This window comes from Marmota marmota, unplaced genomic scaffold (assembly GCF_001458135.2).
Source record: "Marmota marmota marmota unplaced genomic scaffold, marMar, whole genome shotgun sequence".
NCBI lineage: Eukaryota > Metazoa > Chordata > Mammalia > Rodentia > Sciuridae > Marmota > Marmota marmota.
Window position 1 is genome coordinate 207,823 of NW_026000164.1, and position 24,016 is coordinate 231,838.

Here is a 24,016-nt window from a genome sequence, read left to right on the forward strand (position 1 = left end):
CAGAAGTGCCATTTCCCGAGCGCTGCTCAGATGGGCCCCGCTGGCCCGAGTGGGTCACGCTGGTGGGGGGGGGGCTGTCTGTCCTGGTCTCTTGGGTCATTCCGGACTCATCCCAGAACGCCGGGTACTCTTTTGCTCTTACTCTACCATGTGCTGTGATGCCCTCTTGCCTCAAGACTCAACTCAATGTGCCTTTTCTTTCTAGAAGCTTCCCCATGTCAATCAGCACCATGCCAGTCTTCTTGTTGCTGCCATTTCCTGAACACCTTCATGCACAGTGGCCTTGAGGACATCGTGAACATCTTCTAAGGGTTCCTCCAAACTGAGCTGGACTATATTCATGACTAATAGCTGCAGTGGCCGTGGGTGTGTATGTGGGGGGGTGATGTGACTGCACGGCAAGCCCATTCTGCATGAGAGGACCGGCTCTTCCCTGGGCTGCTCAGGGCACCCAGCCCCCTGCCTGCAAGCAGGTGGTGCTCACTGAAGGATCAAGGAAAAAATGGGATGTTCTACTTCAATAGTTTTTGTAATTTGGGTCAAATGCCCTTTTCCTTTCATGAGTAAAATGAACACCTGATCCTGGAAAACCTGGGCACCATTTGTTCTAAATGTGAGATGAGGCCTTTTTACACACAAAGAGAAATGCTCCTGTCAGAGCCCGTTAGGCAGAATACGTTAAAGACAAGTGACCGCAGCTCCTCTGCAGACACAGGGCAGTGGCCTTGCCCTCCCTCCAGGGCATAGACACGGTGGGGGCCTTTACTTGGCAAGCGGGAGGCACGGCTCTAGCCACCTCCTGGCACCAGGGAGGAGAGTGGACCCAGTCTGTTCACTGGCCATGGACACGGAGCCCTTCAGCCCGTAGGAGCCCTGTGCCCACTTTCAAGACCACCATATAGAAGGCCTTCAATAGACGTCCAATCCACTCACTTAGCAGATGGCAAACAGAGGTCCAGAGAGCTCCCTGGGGGCAGGTCTCTCAAGACCCAGCCAGGAAGCAGCAAGCGGCCATCAGCACCCGTTCTCCTGGCTCCGAGTCCAGGACTCTTGCCTGATAGAGCAATTAGGTTTGGGGATCCAGGAAGAAGCCGAGAAGAGGGAAGGGCAGGGCAGAGCCCAGGCCAGGGGACACCAGACATGGTGCTGTGGCTGAGTGGGATTGACATCCTCCATCAAACATATTTAGTAACACCCTGAACCACACAGCAATTTTTAAATCATCAATATCAAATAAAAGCTTAACATGAAAAGTACAATTGGGGTTAAAATATACAAAGTCAATCAAAACAGCAACTCTTTGCTCTTACCCACACATACTGCCCTGCCCTGGATCTGGGCACCCCATCTGAGCAGTCCGAGGACCTCAGTCTCTGTGCACATGGCCCGTCCAGGCACAGGAGGGTTGGGTGCCTGGCAGGGTCTGCATCTGGTCTGGCTCAGACCTAAATCCTACGTGTAACCCACAGACCTGACCTGCCCCATCCAACTCCACTGGTGGAAAACGTAGTTTTGAGTGTTCACTGTAAGTTCAGGGTTGTGGGTGCTACGGGCCAGGGTGGAGGGGAGAGAAAGACAGTGAAGTGCTACCTGGGGATCCTGAGTGACATCAAATACACACCCTAAGGAGGCTATATAAAGGGCATGAGTAGATAGGATTCAATGTCAAAGAATCAGAGGCAGGAAACACTGTAGGAATTCTGTCACAAATAGCATCTGGCCATAGATGACCAGGGTGAAGTGGACAATTCTTGCTTCCTATTACAATTTCAATATGGCTGTTCCTTCAGAGACTCATCCCCAAACCCATTAGAGGTGTGAAGAGTGATGAAGAATTGGACCTTTAAGAGGTGATTAGGATCTGCCATCATAAATGAATTGATTCATTTATATAGTCAATGAATTAATGAGCTGATGGGTTCATGGTCATCTCCAGAGTGCACATGCTATAAAAGCCAGTGTGTGCCAGCACAGTGGTGCAGCCTGCAATCCCAGCTAGTCAGGGAGCCGAGGCAGGAGGATTACAAGTTCAAGGTCAGCCTGGGCAATTTAGTGAGACCCTGTCTGAAAGCATTTTATTTTATTTAGTTATTTGTTTTCTGAAAACATTTTTAAAAATGGGCTGGGGGTGTATCTCAGTGGTAGAAGCCCTGGGTTCAGTCCCCTGAATGAATGAAGAATGAATTAACACATGAATTTTAACAAGCCAGTTTGGCTAGGTCTCCTACGTGCCTCGTCTCTCACTACATGATGCTCAGCACCATCTTGGGACTCTGCCAGGAGAAGACATCACCAGGTGCCACATTTGACATTGGACTAGAACCCTGAGCCAACGTAAACCTCTTTTCTTAATAATGTATCTAGCCTTTGGCATTGTGTTATTAGCAACAGAAAACAATACCTAAGGGAAACTAATTTCCTCTTCTTGATTCACCCAGTATGAGTTCTTAGGGTGAGACACAGGATGCAGTAAGGCATACTCCTACCTTAAGGAGATGAATCTAGCATGGGGTCTGGACTCCACCCCATGCCCACTGTGATCTAGCCTGCAGTCTGCAAATAGAATCAGTACCTGGGCATTGTAGGACTGGCTGGCTCCTGGAGGTGAGCTTTCACAGTTGGCACCTCTGTCCATACCCCACTTGCCTGGTGCCTGCTTTCTCCATCCATGAAGACTGTCTGGACAAGGGGGCCCCCAGGAATAACCAGACACCTAGAGTACTCCTCGGTGTGAAGAAGAATCAGGAGTCACTGCCTCAGGAGGTGAGGGCCCCGTGGCTGTTTCTGGACTCCTCCTAGGTGTGGGGATACACACCACACTTTCTTGTTGAAAAGCTCCTGGAGGCCCTTCTGCCTCCACACAGGCTGCTTTGGGATTTTTGAGATGGTGGATCATCCCATCATATACAAGGGTGAGTTCATTATTAGAGCATGCTCAGGGGTTCAGGACAACAACAGTCAGTTGCTGTACACAACTCAGCTGTGAGCTGTGCTCATTCACTAGCTGGATCATCTGCAGGTCTGACTTGGGCCCAGGGTTGCAGGGCAGGGCTTTGCTATTCTGAGCCTCTGGGCCCAGCACAGAGTGCCATGTGGAATGTGCCTGGGTTCTCCCTGGGGCAGCCAGGGACCCCTTCCCTCCAAACCTGGCATAAGGCTCAGGCTCAGTTTTGGCACATGTTCGTATACTTCCTTATGTAGATACACACAGTGGCACCCGAGGTCCAAGGAGAATGTGGCCTTTTTTAAAAAAAATATATAATTGTACTAGAATTCTGCATAAACAGCCTGCTAGGGTGGACAACTGGTTCAACATTCAAGACAGACCAATTCATAATCTGAACAGCACAGAGACTGAGCACAATCTAATTTTTGAAGCAAAATTCCATTCACTGTTTTTTAAAAAAATCACAGAAAAGAAAATCTGCTCTGTGGTCCTAGGCAGGCAGCTGTCATTCGCCTGGAACAAGGCAAACGTCCTGGCCATCAGCCTGGCTGTGTGCGGCTCTGCCCTCCTCCTGCCTGGCCCAGAGCTGTGGATCCCCAACTCTAATATTGTGGCATAAACTACACTTGTACCTGTGGAGCACAGCCACTGGTGACGTCTGTGACACTGCCAGGGGCCCTTGATGCATCCTCTCCTGACACCAACACTCCACAGCTGGCTAGGGACGGCAGGCTGCTGGCCTGTGTGGCTGGGACATCCCCAGGCCTGCACGCTCACGTCACGGCTCTGGGGTACCTGCCCACGGGTGTCTGGATCGGAGGGAGCGTCATGCTGGCGAGGGAAGACCACACTGCCCCCTCTCCCCTGGGTGATGAAGAGCTTGCTGTCCACTCACTCTGTGACGCTCGTAGGGTGATCTGGGAGCTGAGTGGGTGGGGATGAGGACGGTGGGGGGAGCTGCTGTGAGCCTGTCAGCGGGGGTCCTAAAGGTGAGGCACTTCAACATCACTCTGCTGACCACGCGCTGCATCCACCTGGCTCACTGTCCCGTGACGGCAGCAGGCCCAGAACAGTACCAGGCCTGGGCAGTGCCTTCCCTCCACCCCAGAGACCCTCGCCTCCTCCCACTTCTTCCCCATCTCCTCAAAGGCCACCCCTACTGTCCTCTCAGGTGGCCCCTCTCGGCCCTTCCTGTTAGTTCGGCTTCCTGTCCAGCACGCATCCCACCTGACGGGCTGCACTGCATTCTGGGAAGTCCCTTCCCAGGGGCGTGCAGGACCCCCAGAGCAGGGCTTCCTCTGTTCTGCCTGCTGCTGCATGCCCTGGACCCACAGTGTGCCTCGTCCCTGACAGGGCCCAGTGGCTTCCAGGTAACGAAGGGGCACTGACGGGTCAGCGGAGAGGCAACAGCTGGCACCTCAGGCTCCAGGGTGCTGGTCGTGGTGACCTGCTGCAGATGCACCTTCTCCTCTGCTTTGTCCAGCCCTTCACCCCAGCCCCAGGCAACAGTGTGCCAAGGAGAAGGGTCTTGGCACCTGTCCTGGCTCAGCACCCATCTCTCTGTAAAGACGGGCACTGGCGTCAGCTCCCCTGATGGGGGCCCCCTGGGATCCAGAGGCGGAAGGACAGATCATGTCACTGGGTCCGTGAGCCCTCCTCAGGGCAGGACAGAGGACCACAGGAGCCAGGCACCTGCCACCCCACTGGGTCCTGACCTTTTCCTGCACTCAGCATGGCTCATCGGTCACTGCCAGCTGTGACCTTACCAGGGTCTCGATGGTACAGCAGAGAGCATAGTCCAGGGGACGGGTACCTGCGCCCTCCCTGACCCTGGACACACAGGGCCACCTAACTCCCCCTGAGTGAAGCGTTCCATGTCGGCCCAGGTCCTGGGTGTTGGCCAGGGGGTGTGGCCGGCTCCGGGGGCTCCTCTGCTGCAGCAGCCTCTTCACGTCCGAGTGGTGGAAATGCTGTGGATGGAGCAGAGCCCTCATCCTGACCGCCTCGTCCAGCCCCGCGGGGTGGTGCCAATGTCCCCTGTCCGCCTCCTTCCAGACTCCCGATCACCTTGCTCTTTCAGCAGAGAGGTCTCACGGGGAGGGTGACAGTGCTCCTCTGCTCGTCACCGTCTTCGCCTCCACGTCACCTGGGCCTTGTCAGCACTGCAGTCAGCAGGGCTGTCATCGGTGTCCCTGTCACTGTGGTGGTCGCTATCATTGTCCTCATGACAGCCACCACCACCACTGCCAGCAGTCACCAGTCTCCAGGGCCTGGGCAGAGCTCGCCCCTCAGCTGATCCTAACCTCCCAGGTCCCAAACCTCCTGCCATTAACACTCACCAGGCCCAGGACGGAGCCACAGGGAGCCAGCTGCCCCTCAGTTCCTCGTCACTGGCTGCCACTCCCCCAGTGGTCTTGGTGGCACTGTCCCTGCATCTCTGGTCTCTGACCTCACTGCCAACGGCGGATGCTGCAGCCCTCCAGGAGGGTGAGGCTCACCACACTTGCTTTTCTGCTTCCTGGTCCAGGGTCGCCTCCTCCGCCATCCCACGAGGCCCAGTGCAGAGCCATCGTGCACGTCCTGGGTGTCGTCCAAGGGGTGCACTGACGCTGGCACCTTCCTTCTTCGCCTGGCCTGAGACGCTGCGTGAGTCGGTAAACATGTTAACAGAAGAGCTCTTTGGGCATGCGTCACCGGTGGTGCCTGCCTCGTTAGCAGATGAAGGTACCTCCGCCAAGCTTAGCTCTCCATTTCTAGTGTGGGCCCAGCCAGAGCCTTCAGCTCGGAACACATCTGAACGCTGTGATGGGGACGGTTCTAAAGAGATGCTAGGAAATCCTGTCACTTCAGGTGACCCAGCTGCTCAGGGGTGGATCCAGACATGTTCTAGCCGAGTTCTGGGCTGCAGGGGACCGGCCGGAGGTGCAGGTGGGAGGGCTATCCTCAGCACCTGGGGGTCCTCGAGCGCCTCGTCCATGTTGCTCGAGAGCCGTCCATCCTGCACTTGGCCATGTGATTTTAAGTTAACTACAAAGAAACAAAACTACAGATCGAGATCCTCGTCACATCAGTCACACTGCAAGTGCTCTGCAGGCACGAGGGGGTGGCAGCCCCGTCTCCAGGAGTGCCATTATGGGACATTCCCATCACCCAGGACACTTCTAGGACACTGTGTGCAAAGGTGGAGCAAGTCTAGCAGAGGAGACCTTTCAAACAGCAGGCTTAGACAGTTAAGAGGAGCTTGGCAAAATCATGTCACATGGGGTGGTCTGCAAGGATGAGCTGTGTCCCTGAGAGCCAGCCCGGGGCTCTTCTGGAGAAGTCTGGCAGAGAGTAAGTCAGATACCTGCCAATTGCCCTTCAGTCCCAGAATTCTGATTCTACAGCCATGGGCTGCGTTAAAATCAACACACGTTAAGGGAAAACCTTCCGGCAGAGGGAGGGAGAGAGGGAGCGTTTGAAGGCACCTGCCTCAACGCAGTCAATGACCCCAACAAGCGGGAGGGAAGCCAGGGCGGAGCAGAACTCTTAGAAGATATCACAAACAAGACCAAAAGAGGAAAAAACCACCCAACCCGCCATCCCACTGTCCAATGAAAACAACAAACTAACCGTCAGCAGGAACGACAAACCCAACAGAACGAGGGCCACACGCCCCGGCACAGCTCAAGGAGAGCCGAGGGCAAGGACACGTGGCATCCAGCCGGTGTCCCTGGTCAGGGCTCTGAGAGGACACACTCCCTGTCACAGTGCAATAAGCCCCCACTCACTATGGAGAGGATGTCCCAGGCCACCAGGTCACTGAGTGCACATTGGATTCACACTCAGCAAAGACAAGGGGCACGTAGTAGCCTCAGACACGCAGAGAGATTTAAAATCACAATTAAACTTTGATTTAATTCATAGAACCGTTCCACCGGCACACATAAATGATTAACCCCGTGAGGCCTGTGGATCTTGGCGTCTACAGCACAGCCACTCTTACGCGCTGGGCATTACTGAAACTAGTGCAGTCTGCGGCGCTGAGTAGAGCCTGCTGATGAAGTCCTGGAAATGGGTCATAAGCTAATGATGCAGCCGAGAAAGGTCTCCGTAATGAGAAACCAGGATGAGGCTTGCTTCTCGCTGTAACATGAGGGGAAAGATTTCAGTGAGGGCCCTGGGGCCGACTCTGCCTCAAGTCTTGGCAGCTGCTCCCAGTGAGCCCCTGAGGCAGGCCACCTTGGCCAGCGGGCAGGCAGCCTGGCCTTGTACCCGCAGCTGCTGAGAGACGTCCCTCCTAGCACCTGTCCATTTCCCTGTCTCCTTCCTGGGCCTTCACTCGCTCTTCTCTTTACCGAACAGCTACTTGCTGATCACCTGTTAGGTGCCAAGAGAGGACAGTGGCTGCTCTTGAGGAGCCTGGGCTCAACAATGAGGAGGTGACTGCAGGGTGTGTGCCCAGGCTTCCGGGAGTGGTCAGCCAGACACGGTCACCTTAGTCCTGAGGACAGCACCAGCTAGACGGGTTGGGAGCAGTTCCAGGAGGAGGCCACAGCAGCGGCAAGTCACATGGGGCACACTCCTGTGGCAGTGGCTTAGGCAATCAAGGCTGGCTTTCCTAGATCACAAGTCTAGGGGGCAGTGGCTGCCAGCCTCCGGGGCCTGGGCTCTGTCCTGCTTCCGCATCTTCACCAGGAGCCCTGGTCCCTGTGTGCATCTGGTGGTCGACGTTACAGGTGCTGAAGGAAGGAGTGGGGGAGGAAGGAGCAGGGCTCTGTCCCCGTTCAGAGCTCCTCCATCAAGCCTCTCCTCCACCCAGGAGCCAGGACCGGGACCCGCGCCTGCCACCGCTGTGAGGAGGGGCCTCATGCCCTCCCCGTGGGCAGACCATCATCTCCCCTGCACAGAGAGCCTGTGCCAGCTCGTCTCTGAGTCCCCTCTCCTGCACCCGGGACATGTCTGCTGTCTCCTCTCCTGGGCCCAGGAAGTCTCTGCTGTCTCCTCTCTTGCACCCGGGACATGTCTGCTGTCCCCTCTCCTGGGCCCGGGACCTCTCTGCTGTCCCCTCTCCTGGGCCCAGGACCTCTCTGCTGTCCCCTCTCCTGTGCCCAGAACATCTCTGCTGTCCCCTCTCCTGCACCCGGCACGTCTCTGTTGTCTCCTCTCCTGGGCCCGGGACGTGTCTTGTTCTCTTATCTTGCACCTGACCCGTCTCTGCTGTCCCCTCTCCTGGGCCCAGGACGTCTCTGCTGTCCCCTCTCCTGGGCCCAGGACGTCTCTGCTGTCCCCTCTCCTGGGCCCGGGACGTCTCTGGTCGTCTTCTCCCCACCGACAACCACGTCAGCGGTGCTGAACCCTGACCTTCTGGACCTGGGATTGCTGTGCAGAGGGCCCTGCCCTGCTAAGGCTCCCTTCACCCACCCTTCTGGTTCTTCCTGAGTGACTCTTCTGGGGACAGGCATTCTGTGGCTGTGGGGAGGGTGCAGCACTCAGAGGCCAGCCAGGTTCTGACACTGAAGCCAAGGACGAAACCCCTCGTGTCTCGCCCAGTGTTCTGTGTTTCACCAAGACAACAAAGACCTTCCCTCAGGACAAGCCTTGGGATGCCACAGCTGAGAGGCCAGTGAGATGTGGGAGGAGCCTGGGAGTCTCCCCAGATTTGGACACAAAAGACTGTCCACTGCGCAGCTAGTCTGAGAGGTAAGATGCCATTTGTGCCACTTTAGGACATTCTAGAAAAGGCAGATACAGGGACGGAAGTGAGGCTGGGGGTGCCAGGGGCGGGTGGAGGAATGCCTGCCTGGGAAGAGGCCACCAGGGGTTCCTGCTCAGTCCCCTGACATGTGGCTGCAGTGCACAAGTCCATGCAGGTCTCAAAACTCAAAGAATTGGATAGGCCTTAAAAAAGGAGAATAAAATTAAATTCTGTACCCCGTGGCATGAAAGCATGCAAGTCCAGGGGACTTGTAGGTTGGGGTCCACAGCCCATGAACAGTGGCCAACAGCCTCAGTGTGGCACCACACCCCCCACAGGACAGATCTCTCCGAGGGGCAGCTATGAAGACGCATTTGATCAAACAAATCCAAGTCACGGAGCTGAGCCTGTGGCCACTGCAGGCTTCCTGAACAATTGGGACAAACACTGCCTTCCCCACAAATGCTGCCAGCCCAGAGGGCCCCTAGCAGCCCCTGGGCAGCAGCACCATGGACGCCTGTGTTCTGGAGGACCTCTTATGGGTCGGTCCAAGTGAGGCACCTTCAGGGTCTTAAAGTCGTGGGACGGAGATGCCTCAGTGGCAACGAGAAAACTGTCTGCAGAGGACCCGGCGGAGCTGGCGGGCAGCGCACTCGCACCTGCCGTCAGGGAAGGGTCCTGCTGGGGGCTGGGGATGGAGTCGGGTGGTGGAGGACAGTCTCCTGGCAGAGGGCACAGGAGCAAGGACACTGAGGTGGGGTGTGCAGTGGACGCTGTCCTCAGCACATGGACTCTCCCTGAGGCGAGTGATAGGGACAGTGGCAGGAAGATGAGAAGGGAGCCAAGCAGAGGAATGTGTCATCTGGCTGTCACACAGAATGTCACCCTGAAGGCAACTTGGAAGATGCATGGACACGGGGGTGTCTGAGGCAAAGTGGCCACAGACAGCTGAATGTGGCTCCTTAGACAACAGGTGAGGGTGGGAGCACTGGGTGGTGGCCACGGGAGCAGAGAGTGGACACTTCCAAAGGGCAGGGTGCTGGTGGGGATGGCTGGGTGGGGTGGACACAGGCCCATACCCGAGTCCTGGCCAATAGAGGTGGTGGTGGTTTTTAATGTGTTTTTGTCAGACGAAGGAAGGGGGGAGTGTGGGCCAAGGGACGAGTCAGGGTACAGTCACTGTGAGGCCGTCCAGCTCCCAGAAGGATTTAGGCTGAGCCGAGTCAGCACTTCCCAAAGCCTCCGTGGGCTTCTGCTACGACCCGCGGGCAACCCCAACTGGTGTTGTTACTGCAGCGCTGAAGGTGCCCAGGGACAGCGTGTGGCCTGGGAAGGCCACGTCACACAGGGCTCTGGGAAAGCCGCCCAAGTCTGAGCTCAGGACGGACCCTAACTGACCAGGGGAGGGGAGCAGCCCTTCAGGACACGGGTGGCCAGCAGCTTCAGTTCTGCCAAGAGGCCAACTTGAGCAGGGTGGACACCGTGAATGCAGAGGCCAGAGACTGCTGGTGAGACCAGAGAGGGCTTCGACATGGTGGTGGGGCCAAGACCAGATGCCCCTGACCTGGGCAGCAACCCGTGCTAAGAGCAGGTGCCTCACAGACCCGGCACCTTGAGCCACAGCCTCCCCCCAAGTGCTGGCTAAGCCCCGTGCTGTCCTAGGCCCCGGGTTTCCATCTGTAGAATGGGACAGTGGGGCCTCCCCTGGGCGTGTGGGAGGCTGAGCTCAGCCTGTGGCAGAGAGCAGGGAGGGGAACAGGAAGGGACAGGAGGGCTGGGCGGGAGGGCTCCTGGGTCCCGCTTTCTTTCAAGATGGTGAGATTGCATATTTTGGAAGCTCGAGGTAGAGACTGCCGAGGTGGAGAACAGCCCGCCACGGGAGTCCTGTAAGTCAGCTTATTTCTGACCCCCCTACCCTCTGCTCAAGGGGACAGTGTAAACAAGCAAGGGCGACAGGTTCACCATGTCTTCGTGGCCCTGTGGCCTGGTTCTCTCTGTTCCCAGGGCTCCACCAGCCGTCACTGCACCCTCCTGTGTCCCAGGCCTTCTCCTCCTAGCCCTCCCTGTCCCTAGCCCCGTCCTCTGTCCTCCGTGAACAACCAGGACATGCTCCCAACCAGGCAGCTCATGAAGCTGTGCAGCACACGGCTTTCCACAGAGCCCTGGGACCGTAATGCATGAGACTGGGGACATGAAGGTGGCAAAGGTGCTGTCAGGGACAGGCGGCTCCACATCAGGAGAAGGGCAGACACAGACCACACGTCCGTGTCCCCAGGCATAGCCAGCAAGCCACCAGCAAGCAACTCCCCTGCTCACAAAGTTACCTTCACCAACATGGTGCCCCACAGGCAGAGCTGCCCCTGCCACGGTTCTCTGCCTTCCCCAGGAAAGAAGACCTCGGCCTCAGCTGGGAGGAAACTGACCACAGTCAGTGAGTGAAGGGTTCAGTGTGCGTGCGAGGGAAGTCACCAGAGAGGCAGGCTGGGCCACCGTTGACCACCCCTCAATGCGCAGGACCACTGCTGACCTGGGAAACTCAGAGGCCAACGAGGGCTCAGTGTGGAAAGTGCTCTGTCTGTCCAGGCTCTTGCTCCAGCATGGACCAGGTGTTGAGCCTCCTGCACCCCAGCACCCCGAGTCCTGCTGGCCGCTGGCCTCTGTAGTGTGCCCGCTGGTCCCCACACGGGCTTGTCCGGCTTCACAATCAGCTGCTGTGCTCTTCTTATCTTTCTATCCCTTTCTGGGTTCCACGTCACAAACCTTCACCGTGACATTTAAACACCTGGGAAGCGTTGGCACCTGCCAGCCTGTCTTCTCCCTCCCCGCTGCTCCCTGTCACTCAGGGGCTCGCTGTCACCACTCCAGGGTCCTGGTGAGTGTCAGCAGAGGGTGCCACTGGCATCCAAGTCATGACAACCTAGGGGAGTCTGCCAAGAGCAGCTCTCCCTGGCTCCTCAGGACGCCCCCCGGGCTCGGAAGTTGTCAGAACAATCCGGTAACTCGGGGGAGGGACAGGCAAGTAAGGCCACTTGCCGTCACATTACGCAGATGGAAGTACTGGCTGGTTCTAAGAAGCTGTTAGTGGGGTGGATCTCTGCCAGCTCTAATCGGGAACCCCAGAACCTTTACACTTCTCCATTCTCATATGAAGAAACCAAAAGGCTTTTCATCTCCTGGTAACTGGTTATCCCCGGTAGCTGGCAGGGCAGTCCAAAATAACTCAGACCCTCTCACAGCTGAGGTGCCAGGCTGGGCTAGGAAGGCAGCAAGCCACCGGCCTTGCTCCCTCCACTTTACCCAGAGCCCCTCTTCAGCATGTGCTGCCCCAGGACGCAGCAGACTGGAGAGAGCAGGGGGAAGGGCACTGCAAGTCCCTCCCCGCCGTCCCCACTCAGGGAAACTGTTGAGAGTCCCTTTGCCCCCACACATGCGCACACCACGTACACTCGGGGTGGGGGGCCCTGCAAGCACAAACCCCGTGGTACCAGCAGGGAGAGGGCGCTGCCCGGCCCAGGGAGGCACACAATTTAGGACTTTAGCAACTCATCACTCATGCTCATTAATTTCTACAGTTTCAAGGCCCAGAGCTATGGACTTGGCCCAAAATACCACTGCAGCAGCTGCACCAGAAGAACCTGCCGAGCGATGGGGTTCTGTGCCTTGTCACGTGCAGCCTGCGGCCAATGCTGAGGCTCCGGTGCCCACTGGTGGGCCCTGAGCCATAAGAGGCAGTCCATAACAAAAACCCAGTGGTGTGGGGAGAGGACGCCACCACAACACAGATGCCATGTGGTCTGCTAAAACTGCAGGATTGCAAGGCCCCACCAGGACGCAGGGGGACGGGTGGGGCAAGGGACACCGCTTCCTCCCATGGAGCACACTCAGGACAGAGTGGGACTTGGTTAGCTTCTGAAACCACGTTTTGGAACATGTATCTGCAATCCCAAGATCATTTTAGTTGGGTAGGAGCAAAGCAAAGCACCTCCTCGCCTGCCTCTGGAAATAGTGGTCTGATTCACGGGCACCAAGATGGGCACGCACGCGATATTGCTGGCGATGCCCTAGGAGGCATCTCGACTCAGCGCCGGTTAAGTCACTCTCTCCACAGGAGCTGGTTCTGAAGGTCTGAAATGCAGCTGGTCCTGACTCACCACAGTTACTCGTCTTTACAGTTTTCAGTAGCACAAAAATGCTCAGCCGCAAAGCAGAGATAATGGCGCACAGTGAGTCTCTAAGCTCTAATCGTTGGCTCGCAGGCCTCGGTGGCTTGGTCCATATTAATCAGCTTTGAGTCTCTGCATATAATTGCTGTTAACGAGCGCGCCCACAATCATGGACTGCTAAATTGGAACCCAAGAACAAATCTTTCAGGAGGAATCTGAGTCGTTTGTTCCCTGACTACATTACAATGAGGGCCATTCATAATAAGAGCCACTAATGCTCTCTGTGCTCTCGGCCTGTGTCACTCAGTCGCACTGCTCCACTCATTTACATTTCTTCATTTCTTTTACTACCAATTACACAGACATCACTGTTAATTCTGATTACCCAGAGCCCCTCCGTGAGCTGGGGTCTTTAAGAATCATCACTATACTGCCATTCATTATCACTGCCTGCCGTGGGACGCTGCGGCAGCCATTCTCTGTCTCCAGGCTGCCTTCAGACACTCTGCAGCCACTTGCGGGACTGTCCCTCATGTCCCAGTACCTGTCCTCAGCTTAGCAGCCACTTCTTTGCCTCCAGCCTCTTCTGGGAATGCTGCCCCCCACCAGGCACACACACACACACAGACACACACAGGCGAACACACATACATACACACTCAGGCACACATACGCATACTCACAGGTGCACACAGGCACACATACACATACACACAGGTACACACACAGACACACACACATGCACACAGGTACACACACACATGCACACAGACATACACACAGATACACACATACACACACAGGCAGACATACACACACAGGCACACATACACACAGGCACACACATACAGAGACACACACAGGCACACCCACACACAGACACACACACACAGGCACACACACACACACATACACACATAGGCACACATACACATACACACAGGTGCACACACAGACACACACACATGCACACAGGCACGCACACATACACACACAGGCACACATACGCATACACACAGGTGCACACACAGACACACACACAGGCACACAGGCACACACACAGGCACATACACACATACATGCACATAGGCACACACATACATACACAGGTACACAAAGAGGCACACACACACACACAGACACATGCAGACACATGCACACACAAGCACACACACACACTCACACAGAAGTATCTCCACACTTGCTACTGTTGAGGAAAGAATCATGGCTTGAGCTACATTTTTTCTATGTCTACATCTGTGCTTTTAAATTTAGCTCCAAAACCTGAATAGAGCTATACATAAAATGAACCCCCAGAGTAAAAACTCCGTGTGTGTGTGTGTGTGTGTGTGTGAGAGAGAGAGAGAGAGAGTTTTGAAGCAGTTTTGTGTTCAAATAATAGCACAATAACAAAAACAACAACAGCAAGCCGAAAACCTATACTTTCAAAAACAAGAAAGGCCCAACCACCAGCGGCCGAGTTCAGACCCAGGAGGAGGCTCCTCCTCCTGCCGATGTCTGTGAGGCCCATTCCCTTTGTCACCTGCCTTCTGATCGGACTCAGCCCTGGAAGGGTGCCCCGAGGCCTCGCGTGCGTTCCTTGACATCACGGTGCTGGGAAACATACGCTCAGTGCTTAGCTCTGAGTGACACAAAACCATACACGTCAAAAAGCTAATGAGCATTTTCAGTGACCTCACACGGTGAGAGTCACGGGCAAGTGGCCTCAAATAGTTAAAGAGGAAGGTGCCGCGTGCTCGCAAGGCAATCTGAACCGTTAGGATAGGCGTGGCTAAGGAGAGCTGCTTGAAACAGACACAGAAACAAATCCCGGCGTAAATGGGCTTCTGAGAAGTGCTGACGGGGTCCGGGTGCACTTCCAGGCGGGGCTGGGACGGCTCCTGGTCCTGTGGGCGATTCATCTTCTCTGGAGGAAGAGGGAGGGTTGCTGACAGCTGTCCTCGGTTCCCGCCATCACAGCCGCTGCCAGGCTCGGGCAGGACAGCAGGGCGGCTGCAGAGTGGCCGGACACACTGCTTCAGAGTCCGCCCTTCACGGCCGCCGCAGCTGGGGGGGCACAGGGTCATCCAGCACGAACACGAGAGTCAGCTGGTCACTAGAGGTGGGCCCCGCAAAGGGACACAGAGGGCTCAGGTGAACATGTCCCACCGTACAGGACAAAGAAGGCTTTCCTTGGTGACTCCTGGAAAGACCTCAGCAGTTCCAACCAGGAGGGAGGCGGTCAGCACGAGAGCCACATCACAGCAAGGGCGGCCTCCACTCCGCAGGAGTGCACGTCTGCAGAGCTGGGCCACTAACTGGGCACGGTCGCACGTCAGTGCAAACACCCGGCTCAGAGCTGACAGCCGAGCTTGTGTTGGGTGGTAAGTCTCAGTGTCTTTGAACGTCTCCTCTCACAGATAAACAGCAACCCCAGGAGCAGGGGCACGCGAGACCGCGATGCCCAGATGGGCTACTTTGCCACACGTGCACCGTCAGGACCGTCCTGTGGGCATTTCAAGCTCTACGTGAATCATGAATTCGACAGTCCCTTAGTTGGAAAAACCGGCTGCACCAGTCCCCACAAGTGCAGGGAGAGTGGCCGTCTGTCCCGCGGGGACAGCTTCAGACTCCTTCATGAGGAACTCGTGTCCTGTCATCTTGACTCAGGACTGAGCAGGAGGCTCTATCCAGGAAGAGGCGAGCAACTAGAAGCTGCCCTCTGAGGAGGAGGCTGCACTGGGGACCTCTCCCCTCTCAGGAGGAGGAGGCTGCACCGGGGATCTCTCCCCTCTGAGAAGGAGGAGGCTGCACTGGGGACCTCTCCCCTCTCAGGAGGAGGAGGCTGCACCGGGGACCTCTCCCCTCTCAGGAGGAGGCTGTGGGGGGCTGTTGCGCTGAGTGACCGGGAGACAAACAGAACATAAGAATACACCCTAGGAAACCTTCCTTTTCATATACAATCTAAACACCCTTTGAAAAATGTACTAGTACACCAAAAGAAATATATCTACATACGTTTATGGCTGAACTTGAGATTCTGAAAGTAATTAGCACACAATAAAATAAGTTTTTCTTGGGGCTGGGGATGTGGCTCAAGCGGTAGCGCGCTCGCCTGGCATGCGTGCGGCCCGGGTTCGATCCTCAGCACCACATACCAACAAAGATGTTGTGTCTGCCGAAAACTAAAATAAATAAATATTAAAAAAATTCTCTCTCTCTCTTTAAAAAAAAATTTTTAAATAAGTTTTTCTGTGGGCTCCTAAGAAAATCCTAGTAGCACTGCATATTCTGTGGGTTTAGGTCGGATCTTTGCTCAGCTTGAGTGTACAATGGCCATAAGATGACAGTATGGAGAACTCACTGCTTATCAAGATCTGGGCTGAGGATCTTCTCACGTCATCTACTGACTGTGTACAAAACTCAGACAGTTGATTGTCCCCACTGGCTCTCACGATACCCCTGAGTCATGATGGAATGGCCTATTATCTCCACTTCTCTGATAGACAGGCTGCGGTTGTCTGGCCCTGGCCAGCTAAGGGTCACCAAGAAGCGAGGGGACCGGCTCCCTGCCCAGCGCGCTCTCAAGGCCTGGCTGTGCTCACCCCCTGCTTCTCTCGCTTCCTGGAACTCTAGGGCTGCGTGAGAAAGAAAGGGGCTCATCATAGTCTCCACGCACAGAGCACGTCCTTCGAGCAGACGCAGGACAGTTAGGCACCAGGCAAACGTGAGGACAGGCCCTCCTGCGAGGACTCTGGTGGTGGGGGAGGCCACACCTGAGACGACTCAGGGTCCCCCACCCTGGTCTTGCTGCCTTGTGAGTGGGCTGACCCACAGAACACGTGGGGATGCCACGTCTGTCATTAGGTCATTGAACCTGTGACATCCAACCTGCTGACACTGGCTCGCTGCTGCTCCGATGCGGCCATGTCTGGGGCTGTCCTCTGAAGAGGCTTCTGTGGCCAGGGACTGGGCCAGGAGCCCACGGTGCAGGAGGAGCTGAGTCCTGTTCGTGAGGGGACAGGGAGCTTGGAAGCGGCTCCTTACCCAGTGGACCCCTGCAGTCCCGTGAAAGCCTCTGAGTCAGAGGAGCCGCTAAGCTGACCCAGATCCTGACCCACAGAGGCCAGGCGCTACTGATGCTGCGTGCGTCGGGCCACTGTGGGTGGCAGGTTGGCTGTGCAGCAGCAGAGAGCCGAACAGACCCGTCCCACGCCGACCATCCTCCAACTCAATGACCAGGCCATCAACTGGGCTTCGATTTAGACGAGATTTGGGGGAAAAGCTATTTGGAACAGAACAAAGCTCCACCGGCCACAGGACAGACCCACATTCACGCCTTTAAACTCTGTGGGAGATTCTTCACAATGTTCAGGGGCTTTTTATTCTTATTCTCTAAAGGAAAAATATTTTCCAGATATAATCTCTCTTTCCTTTTAGAAAATCATCAAATGCATTAATTTTTTAAAATGATCTAAAATATTGCATTTTAAAATTCCTTTTTTTTTTGCTTCCCCCCAAGAGTTTTGAAAACTGTGTTTGTCAAATATCCCTCAGCATAAAGGAACATGATGTTCTAATTAAATAAGTTTATTTCGAGGCAATTTTTACCTATTAATAGTCAGGATGGTTTTCAAGATAAAAGTTAGTGTTCCCCCAACATCTACCTGAGTTTCAAGAAAATCCTCCAGATTCAGTACATTATGAAATGATAAGACATTTTATCTACAAAAGAACAAAACAAACTCACTTAGCAAACATTAGCTCTTTGGGACAGCAATGATTTTTTGAGAAGAAAGAAGACATTGGACATCAACACACTTTGCCAACTGTAAGTCTGGACCACAAAAATGAAAACATGGTTTGGATTATTTTTCCACACTGCAGGCAAGTATCTCAGCCTAGAAAATGGAAATCTGTGCTTGGGCTTACTCTTTCTCAAACCTACTTGACAACTGTGATTTTCCCAAATTCTTAAAGTGCAAGGAACCAGCCTGGGACTTCATTCCCAAGGCTCCTGGGAGCAGGATGTTCATTACCTCACAAGGTATCGGGTCCCACTGTTGGGTCCTCTGGTGACCAAGCGACTGTCTAGTTATAGAACCTCAAACCTTCTGAGCAAAGAACTGCCCCCTCCTGGGACAGCCAAAGGAGAGTCCTTCTGCTGAAGACGTTCCTTACTCGGGTGTACAGTGACGGTTTGGGGGGTGTCCAAGGGAGGTGAAGCACATGACACAGGCACGATCTAGGGATGCCAGGAGGCGATGCCCAGGCACTCCACACCCAGAGCCAGCTGAGGGTGAGCACAGGAGACGCAGCGTCCCAAAGCTAGCCACGGTCCTGGAGGGTGTCAGGTTCACCAACTGCACCCAGTCAAACAGATCAAGATGCCCAGTTTTTATTTCTCTATCCAGACTCTTATAGATAGATAACAGACGTTCTAGAAAGCAAAACTAAACAAACAAACTGAACATGGAACTGAAAAAGTCTGCACTTGGAGGAGTAAATCTGAAACACCCAATAAGTAATAGAGCCACCAAGTCAGATTCAAAAACTACATTTGGAGGAACAAAGTTGGGAGAGAAAAGAGGAGGAAGAAGGAAGGAGAGAGGAAAGAAGGAAAAGAGACCCAGGCTCGGGGGAGCTTTAGGCTGCTTCTCGAGCCCAGGGTGAGTTTCACAGAGAATTCTGGCAGAATCTGATGAGATGTCGATATACAGTGCTGAGGACAGCGTTTCTATAAAACAGGAGCAACGGCGCCGTTCTCATCAAGCACGGGCACCAGGAGGCAATGCACGCGGTGTGTAGGGGGATGGAAGTGCCTTCTGTTGTCAGGGTGAAGGGCATGGTTTCAGATAATGCAGGAAGGGTGCCCAGCAAGGAGAGGTGGACCTCTGGGTAGAGGCCATCTCCCCAAGAAGACCTGAGAGACGGCTCCTAAGTGATGTCTCTTCCTCTGCCAAGGAAGTTGCTGTACCTTCCGTCTCTCCTAGGTGGCAGTATGACACAACCCCAGGACCACAGAGGATTTCAGGACTCAAAACTCAGGAAGAGTAAGGTTCAAGGAAATATAATTAATGAGGCATCAGAACAGAGATGCGGATTTTTTTTTTTTTTTGTAGACAGAAAAGGGAGGTACTCACTTGTTCCACGTTATATGAAAAAAGTGCGTATTTTTTATCTGGAGATATTTCGTATCTGATGGCTCTTAATGATTCCTGAAAGAAAAAGAAAAAACAGAATTATTTATAGAATGTTGTATGTAACAACTCAGAATCCTGTAGTAGAATGCTCTGATGATGCCATTTTCAAAATCAGCTAATGAAACTGGTGAGCAGCCACCTGGCAGATATCTACTAAAGATGGCGGCATTGGTGGGTAAATAGTGGAGTTGTGTGCACACCATGAGATCACTCAGCCATGAAGAAGAATGGGATCACGTCATCTGCAGGAAAATGGAGGGAACTTGGGAAACTTATGTTACATGAAATAGCTAAACTCAGAGGGGCAAGTCTCATAGTCTTCGCTCACATATGGAGGCTAGAGGAGAAAAGGAAAAGAACAGGGTGACGGGGGTCTCCTGAGATCAAAGGGGCGGGCAGAGGAAGGGGACGGGAGGGAGGAGCGGGGGGAATCCTGGGGAGGACGTTGGCCATGTGTGCATGTGTGAACCTCCCACCATATGTACATCTCCGCGGCACCAGTGAAACAGTGGAAAAAGAAAAACTGGGCGCAGCCTTTCTTGTTAGCAGAACAGCATTTAGTTCACTGATGCTTTTTCAATTTTTTTTCAAAATTCAACACAACAATGGTTACTGTGTCTACCAAAACAGACTGATAGACCCAAGCTCAAAAACCACCTTCACTGGCAGACCCCCGCCGCAGGCCTGCGAGAGAGCCTCTGCTTCCTTCTCACACCCCGCGGCATGTATCAGGCAGAGTTGCCACTAAAACAGAACCACGTGGCACACGCGCCTCGGCGCCTTTCCTGACCCTGTGTGGGCGTCCCCACGAGTCAGCACAGAGGACTTGGTGTCACTTTTTATGTCATATGTCTTCACTGCACAACAGGTGGTCACCAACCACGTCACTTTGCCTGGCCTCGGCCAGGCGTCCTCGCTGCCGGCCTGCTGTGAGTCACTCTGTACGTGCTCAGGTGATCACACCAGGAAGCAGGGAGACAGGGCAGGTGACGTCACACTGATGTTTCCTGATGCAGCGAGACCCTGGAGGCGGTGACACGTAGGGATTTGGTCTGTCTGGAGTGGCGCTCGTGGAACACCACCCTTGACACATGTGCACTCACTCACGCGGTCCTCGCTCACGGTGACAGTCTTGTTCCTCTTGGTGGTTACACCCCACGAAGTCACCAGAAACACAGTCTGGACACTGAGCCATCGCCCCTGGGAGAATCATGGGCCTGGGTTCCAGCCAGCCTTCCCGTGCCCAGTGACACTGCCCAAGGCCTGGCCTGGCCTTCTGTGTGCTTCTGGCATGCTGTTGGCCCCGGGCACTGGCCCCGGCCCAGGGCGCCCAGCGAGGCTGACCACACTGGTGCTTTCTGTGAGACGCATCACTCCTTCTCCTACCCAGGATGCTGGAAGGCACTTCAGCCCTTGCCTGGGGGCCCTTTTAACAGTGGACATGCCAAAGAACACAGCAAGGTGGAGAAGCCTAGCGCTCCACAGGACACCCACGAGTGCACCACGCCCAGTCGTAGGCAACAGAGCGCTGTGAGGGGGAAGCTGACCCTCCTGCGGGCTCAGCCGGAGCCCCAGCCCCAGACGGCCCCTCTTTCCTCCCGCTGTGCTGAAGGACGGCAGGAGTGTGTGCTACGGGGGATACAAATAAATTTCGTCACGAAGGCGAATCTGCAGATACAGACCTGGGAGTCAGGACACCAGAGGGATGGACGGTGCCTCCTGACAGCAGCAATCACCAACCTGTGAAGAAGGACCCGCCAAAGGCCTTCCCTGAGGGGTCTAAACTCTGTAGGATGACAGCCGTCCAAGACTGGGAGTTTGTAGGTCAGCCACCTTAGGCTGGGAGTGAGGGTCAGCAAGGATTTTTTTTTGCTGTTTTCAGTTTTGATTCAACCTACTGCCCGACTGCTTTCCAAAAACACGCTAGGCATTCGCACCCCCCTGTGATGTCCAGAGGCTTCCGTCCTTGGGAGCACAGGTGCTTTACCTCAGTGTGGCCCCAAGGGTGTTAGAGGGTGCTGCATTGACAGTCGAGGGCCCATTTCCCCACTCACAGGGCGCTGGCTCCCTATCTATGGTGCAGATGACGGGGTTTTGTCCTCAGAAACTCCCCCCCCCACCCCCGGCTACCCCTTGAGAACTGTTTCCTGTGCCCCGTTTTCTCTCCCCTCTTCTCTCTCAAACCCACTCTCCCAGTTCACCTGCCAATCAACCAAAATCGCTCTTCTCCAGCTTCCTGGGCTCACCCCCCCACACCCCTCCTCAAAGCCCCTTCGGCATCTGCCCTGGCCTTGGGCACGTGCCCTGGCTCCTGGCCTCCCTCCCAGCTCTTCCCTGCTTCCCTTGGTCTCCCTGACCTTGGACTAACCCTGGGGCCCCTCACTTCTCTGGTAAGAACTACCTCCTAGGTGACGCATCCAGACTCAAGGCCCTAAAAACCAGGCTCCGCTGAGAATCCTGCCAGGCAGTCTGCACGCGGCGGGCTTGGCCTTGACCCCAGACTGCGCATCTGACTGCCTCCCTGAAGCTCCCCTGGTGTCCAGAGGGCATCAGCATGCATACCCCAGCTCCTCCCCAACCCAGCTTCTGGCACCTTCCGCCTCCCCTCCAGGAGGAGCACCCATCCCTGGTGGCTGACTGCCTTATTTTCCTCACTCTGCTCTGCACGCCTCCTGTCCGGGGGGTCAGAAATTGCTACCGGTTTCCAGTTGAGGCAGAACCGGCCCCCACCCCGAGGCTGGGCACTGCTCTTGAGATGCTGCAGTGGACTTCTGGCTTTCCAGACCCTCACTGCCCGAGTGGCATCTGGTCCCACCACAGCCATCAGGGCCATCTTCTGGTGTGGAAGTCACTGCCCGGCTCCCACGGCTTCCCACCCCACTGGAGGAGAAGGCCAAGTGCGGGCCTGTAGGCACGGCCTGGCTGCCCTCTCCCAGCCTGTCCACCTCCGCCCACTCCGCCCGCCCCTCATGCCAGCCTCCACACCTGCCCAGGCCACGCAGGGCCCCCACCCTGAGTCTCCTTCCCTCTGGCCGGAATGTTCTGGTGCCCTCATCCTTTTAGATTTTCCTCAAACCCACCTCTAAGTGATGCCTCCTTGTCCCTCGACGGCCATAGGCAGAGAACAGAGAGCTTTGCCACCAATTTTCTGTAATGGCCTTTTCTGGGTTAAGTCCTAGACCCAATCCTCATCTAAGACAAGACACATTTCACTCCTCCATCTTATATATCACCCAGCCTCACTAGATTGCAGGCTCCCCGAGACGAGGGTTGGTTGTTTTAACCTTTATCTCAGCGAAATCTTGTGGTTTTCAACATACAGGTCTTGCCCATATTTTACTAAATTCATCTCTAAATTTTTAATGATTGATGTTTTGCACATATAAAACACACATGCATATTTTGATTTCAATGTGAATTCTCTATCATTAGTCTGCAGGAATATAGAACATTTTAGAAACTTGACTTTATATTCTGAAATTTTGCTAAATCTGTTTCATTAGGTTTTTTTTTTTTTAAGATTCCTAAGAATTTTCTACTTAATGTATTTCTGTGGATGCTTTTCTCCTCTTCACCTCTGATCACCCTATCGTGCTGTAGAGAGGGCGGCTCCATCTGGGCAGTGGTGGGTGTGAAGACCCCTGTGCTCATCTGGGCTTGGGGAGGAGCGCCTGCTCACTGGTTCACATGGTACTAGTGGTGGACCTTCCCTGTGGATGCTTTGGTCAGGTTGGAGATGCTCCTCTCCACTTCCAGTGTGCTCTGAGTTTTTATGATAAACGTGTGTTGGATTTTCTCAAACAGTTCCTAATATTTTTGAGACGATCAGGCTTTTCTGCTTTTCAGTCTGCAGGCATTAGAAATGACACTGTTTGATCTTCCAGTGTTAAATGCACCTTGCACTCCTGAAGCAAATGTAGCCAGCCATGATGTAGCATCCTTTTATCTATGGTTGGATTCAACCTGCTCGCATTCCCTTGAGGATTTCTGCATCTGTGTGCATGAAGGAAAACTGTGGTTGTACTTTTTTGGTAATATCTTTGTTGGGTTTTCCTTTCAGAGTACTTCCTGACTTCAGAAATGGATTGGGAAGGATTTCCTCCTCTTCTCTAATTGTCCTATATCTAAGTCCCCTTTCTGTTGCTGTAACAAAATACGCGAGACTGGATAATTTGTAAAGAATATAATTTTGTTGGCCTCACAGTTCTGGAGGCTGGGAAGTCCAAGAACATGGCACCAGCATCTGCTCAGAGTCTGGTGGGCTTCTTGCTGCACCGTGACGTGGCAGAGGGCACCATGTGGCAAGTCAGAGCAAGGGTGCTGGCTTTTGAACATCCTCCTTGTCTTATAAGGTCACTCGTTTTCTCTGGGGCCATCTCTCAGGACCTCAGTTGATGCCAATCACCACCCGTAGGCCTTTTCTTACTGGTGAACCCAAAGGACACATTCAAACCACAGTGTTCTCCATGTCCCTTAGAGCTGGGCTGATCTTCCAGTTGGTGGGACTGGTCAGGAAAGTGGCCTGGGCCACTTCTCCTCGTGTGGAGCTTCAGCTAGTAACTTAGTGCATGAGCCTAGGGCTGTGCCCGTAAGAAGTTCTCCACTGGAGAGCCGCGGTCATGCCTGTCTTTCAGGAATTTCTTTATTTCTTTATCATTGACAAACTTACTAATATAAAGCTCTTCCAAATATCCTGAGATCCTTTTCATATCTGTAGTGATGGCTCTGGGTGGGAGCTGATGCTGCACCTCCGTCTCCATCTAAATAAATGAAGGAGTAGAACCTCAGTGGAACACACTGGGACACCAAGACTGACACCAAGAGGACTCCAGTGGAACCCGCAGGAGCACCACTTTCTGAGTAGAGCCAAGCCACCCGTTGGTGGTGCTGGCTGGGACCACGCCACCCGAGTTGGTGGGCTCCTCGAGGCCCTACAGCCACACACCCTGGCCTTCCCAGCCTCCAGGCCCCCGACGGCTAGGGACACTCGAGACTCAAGGTCCCCGTTTCCACCAAGCACCCCACA

At 54.5% G+C, this 24,016-nt stretch overlaps 1 protein-coding gene across 6 annotated transcripts in view; it reads right to left on the minus strand.

The window, feature by feature from the left end:
• The window catches only part of Dpp6 (dipeptidyl peptidase like 6), an 847,324-nt gene that overhangs the window by 205,351 nt on the left and 617,957 nt on the right, over positions 1–24,016 (minus strand). For all 6 annotated transcript variants that reach the window (XM_048786655.1, XM_048786657.1, XM_048786656.1 and 3 more), the window contains exon 5: positions 18,931–19,005. In XM_048786655.1, the coding sequence (XP_048642612.1) occupies positions 18,931–19,005 (75 nt within the window). The remainder of the gene's footprint in view (positions 1–18,930; positions 19,006–24,016) is intronic.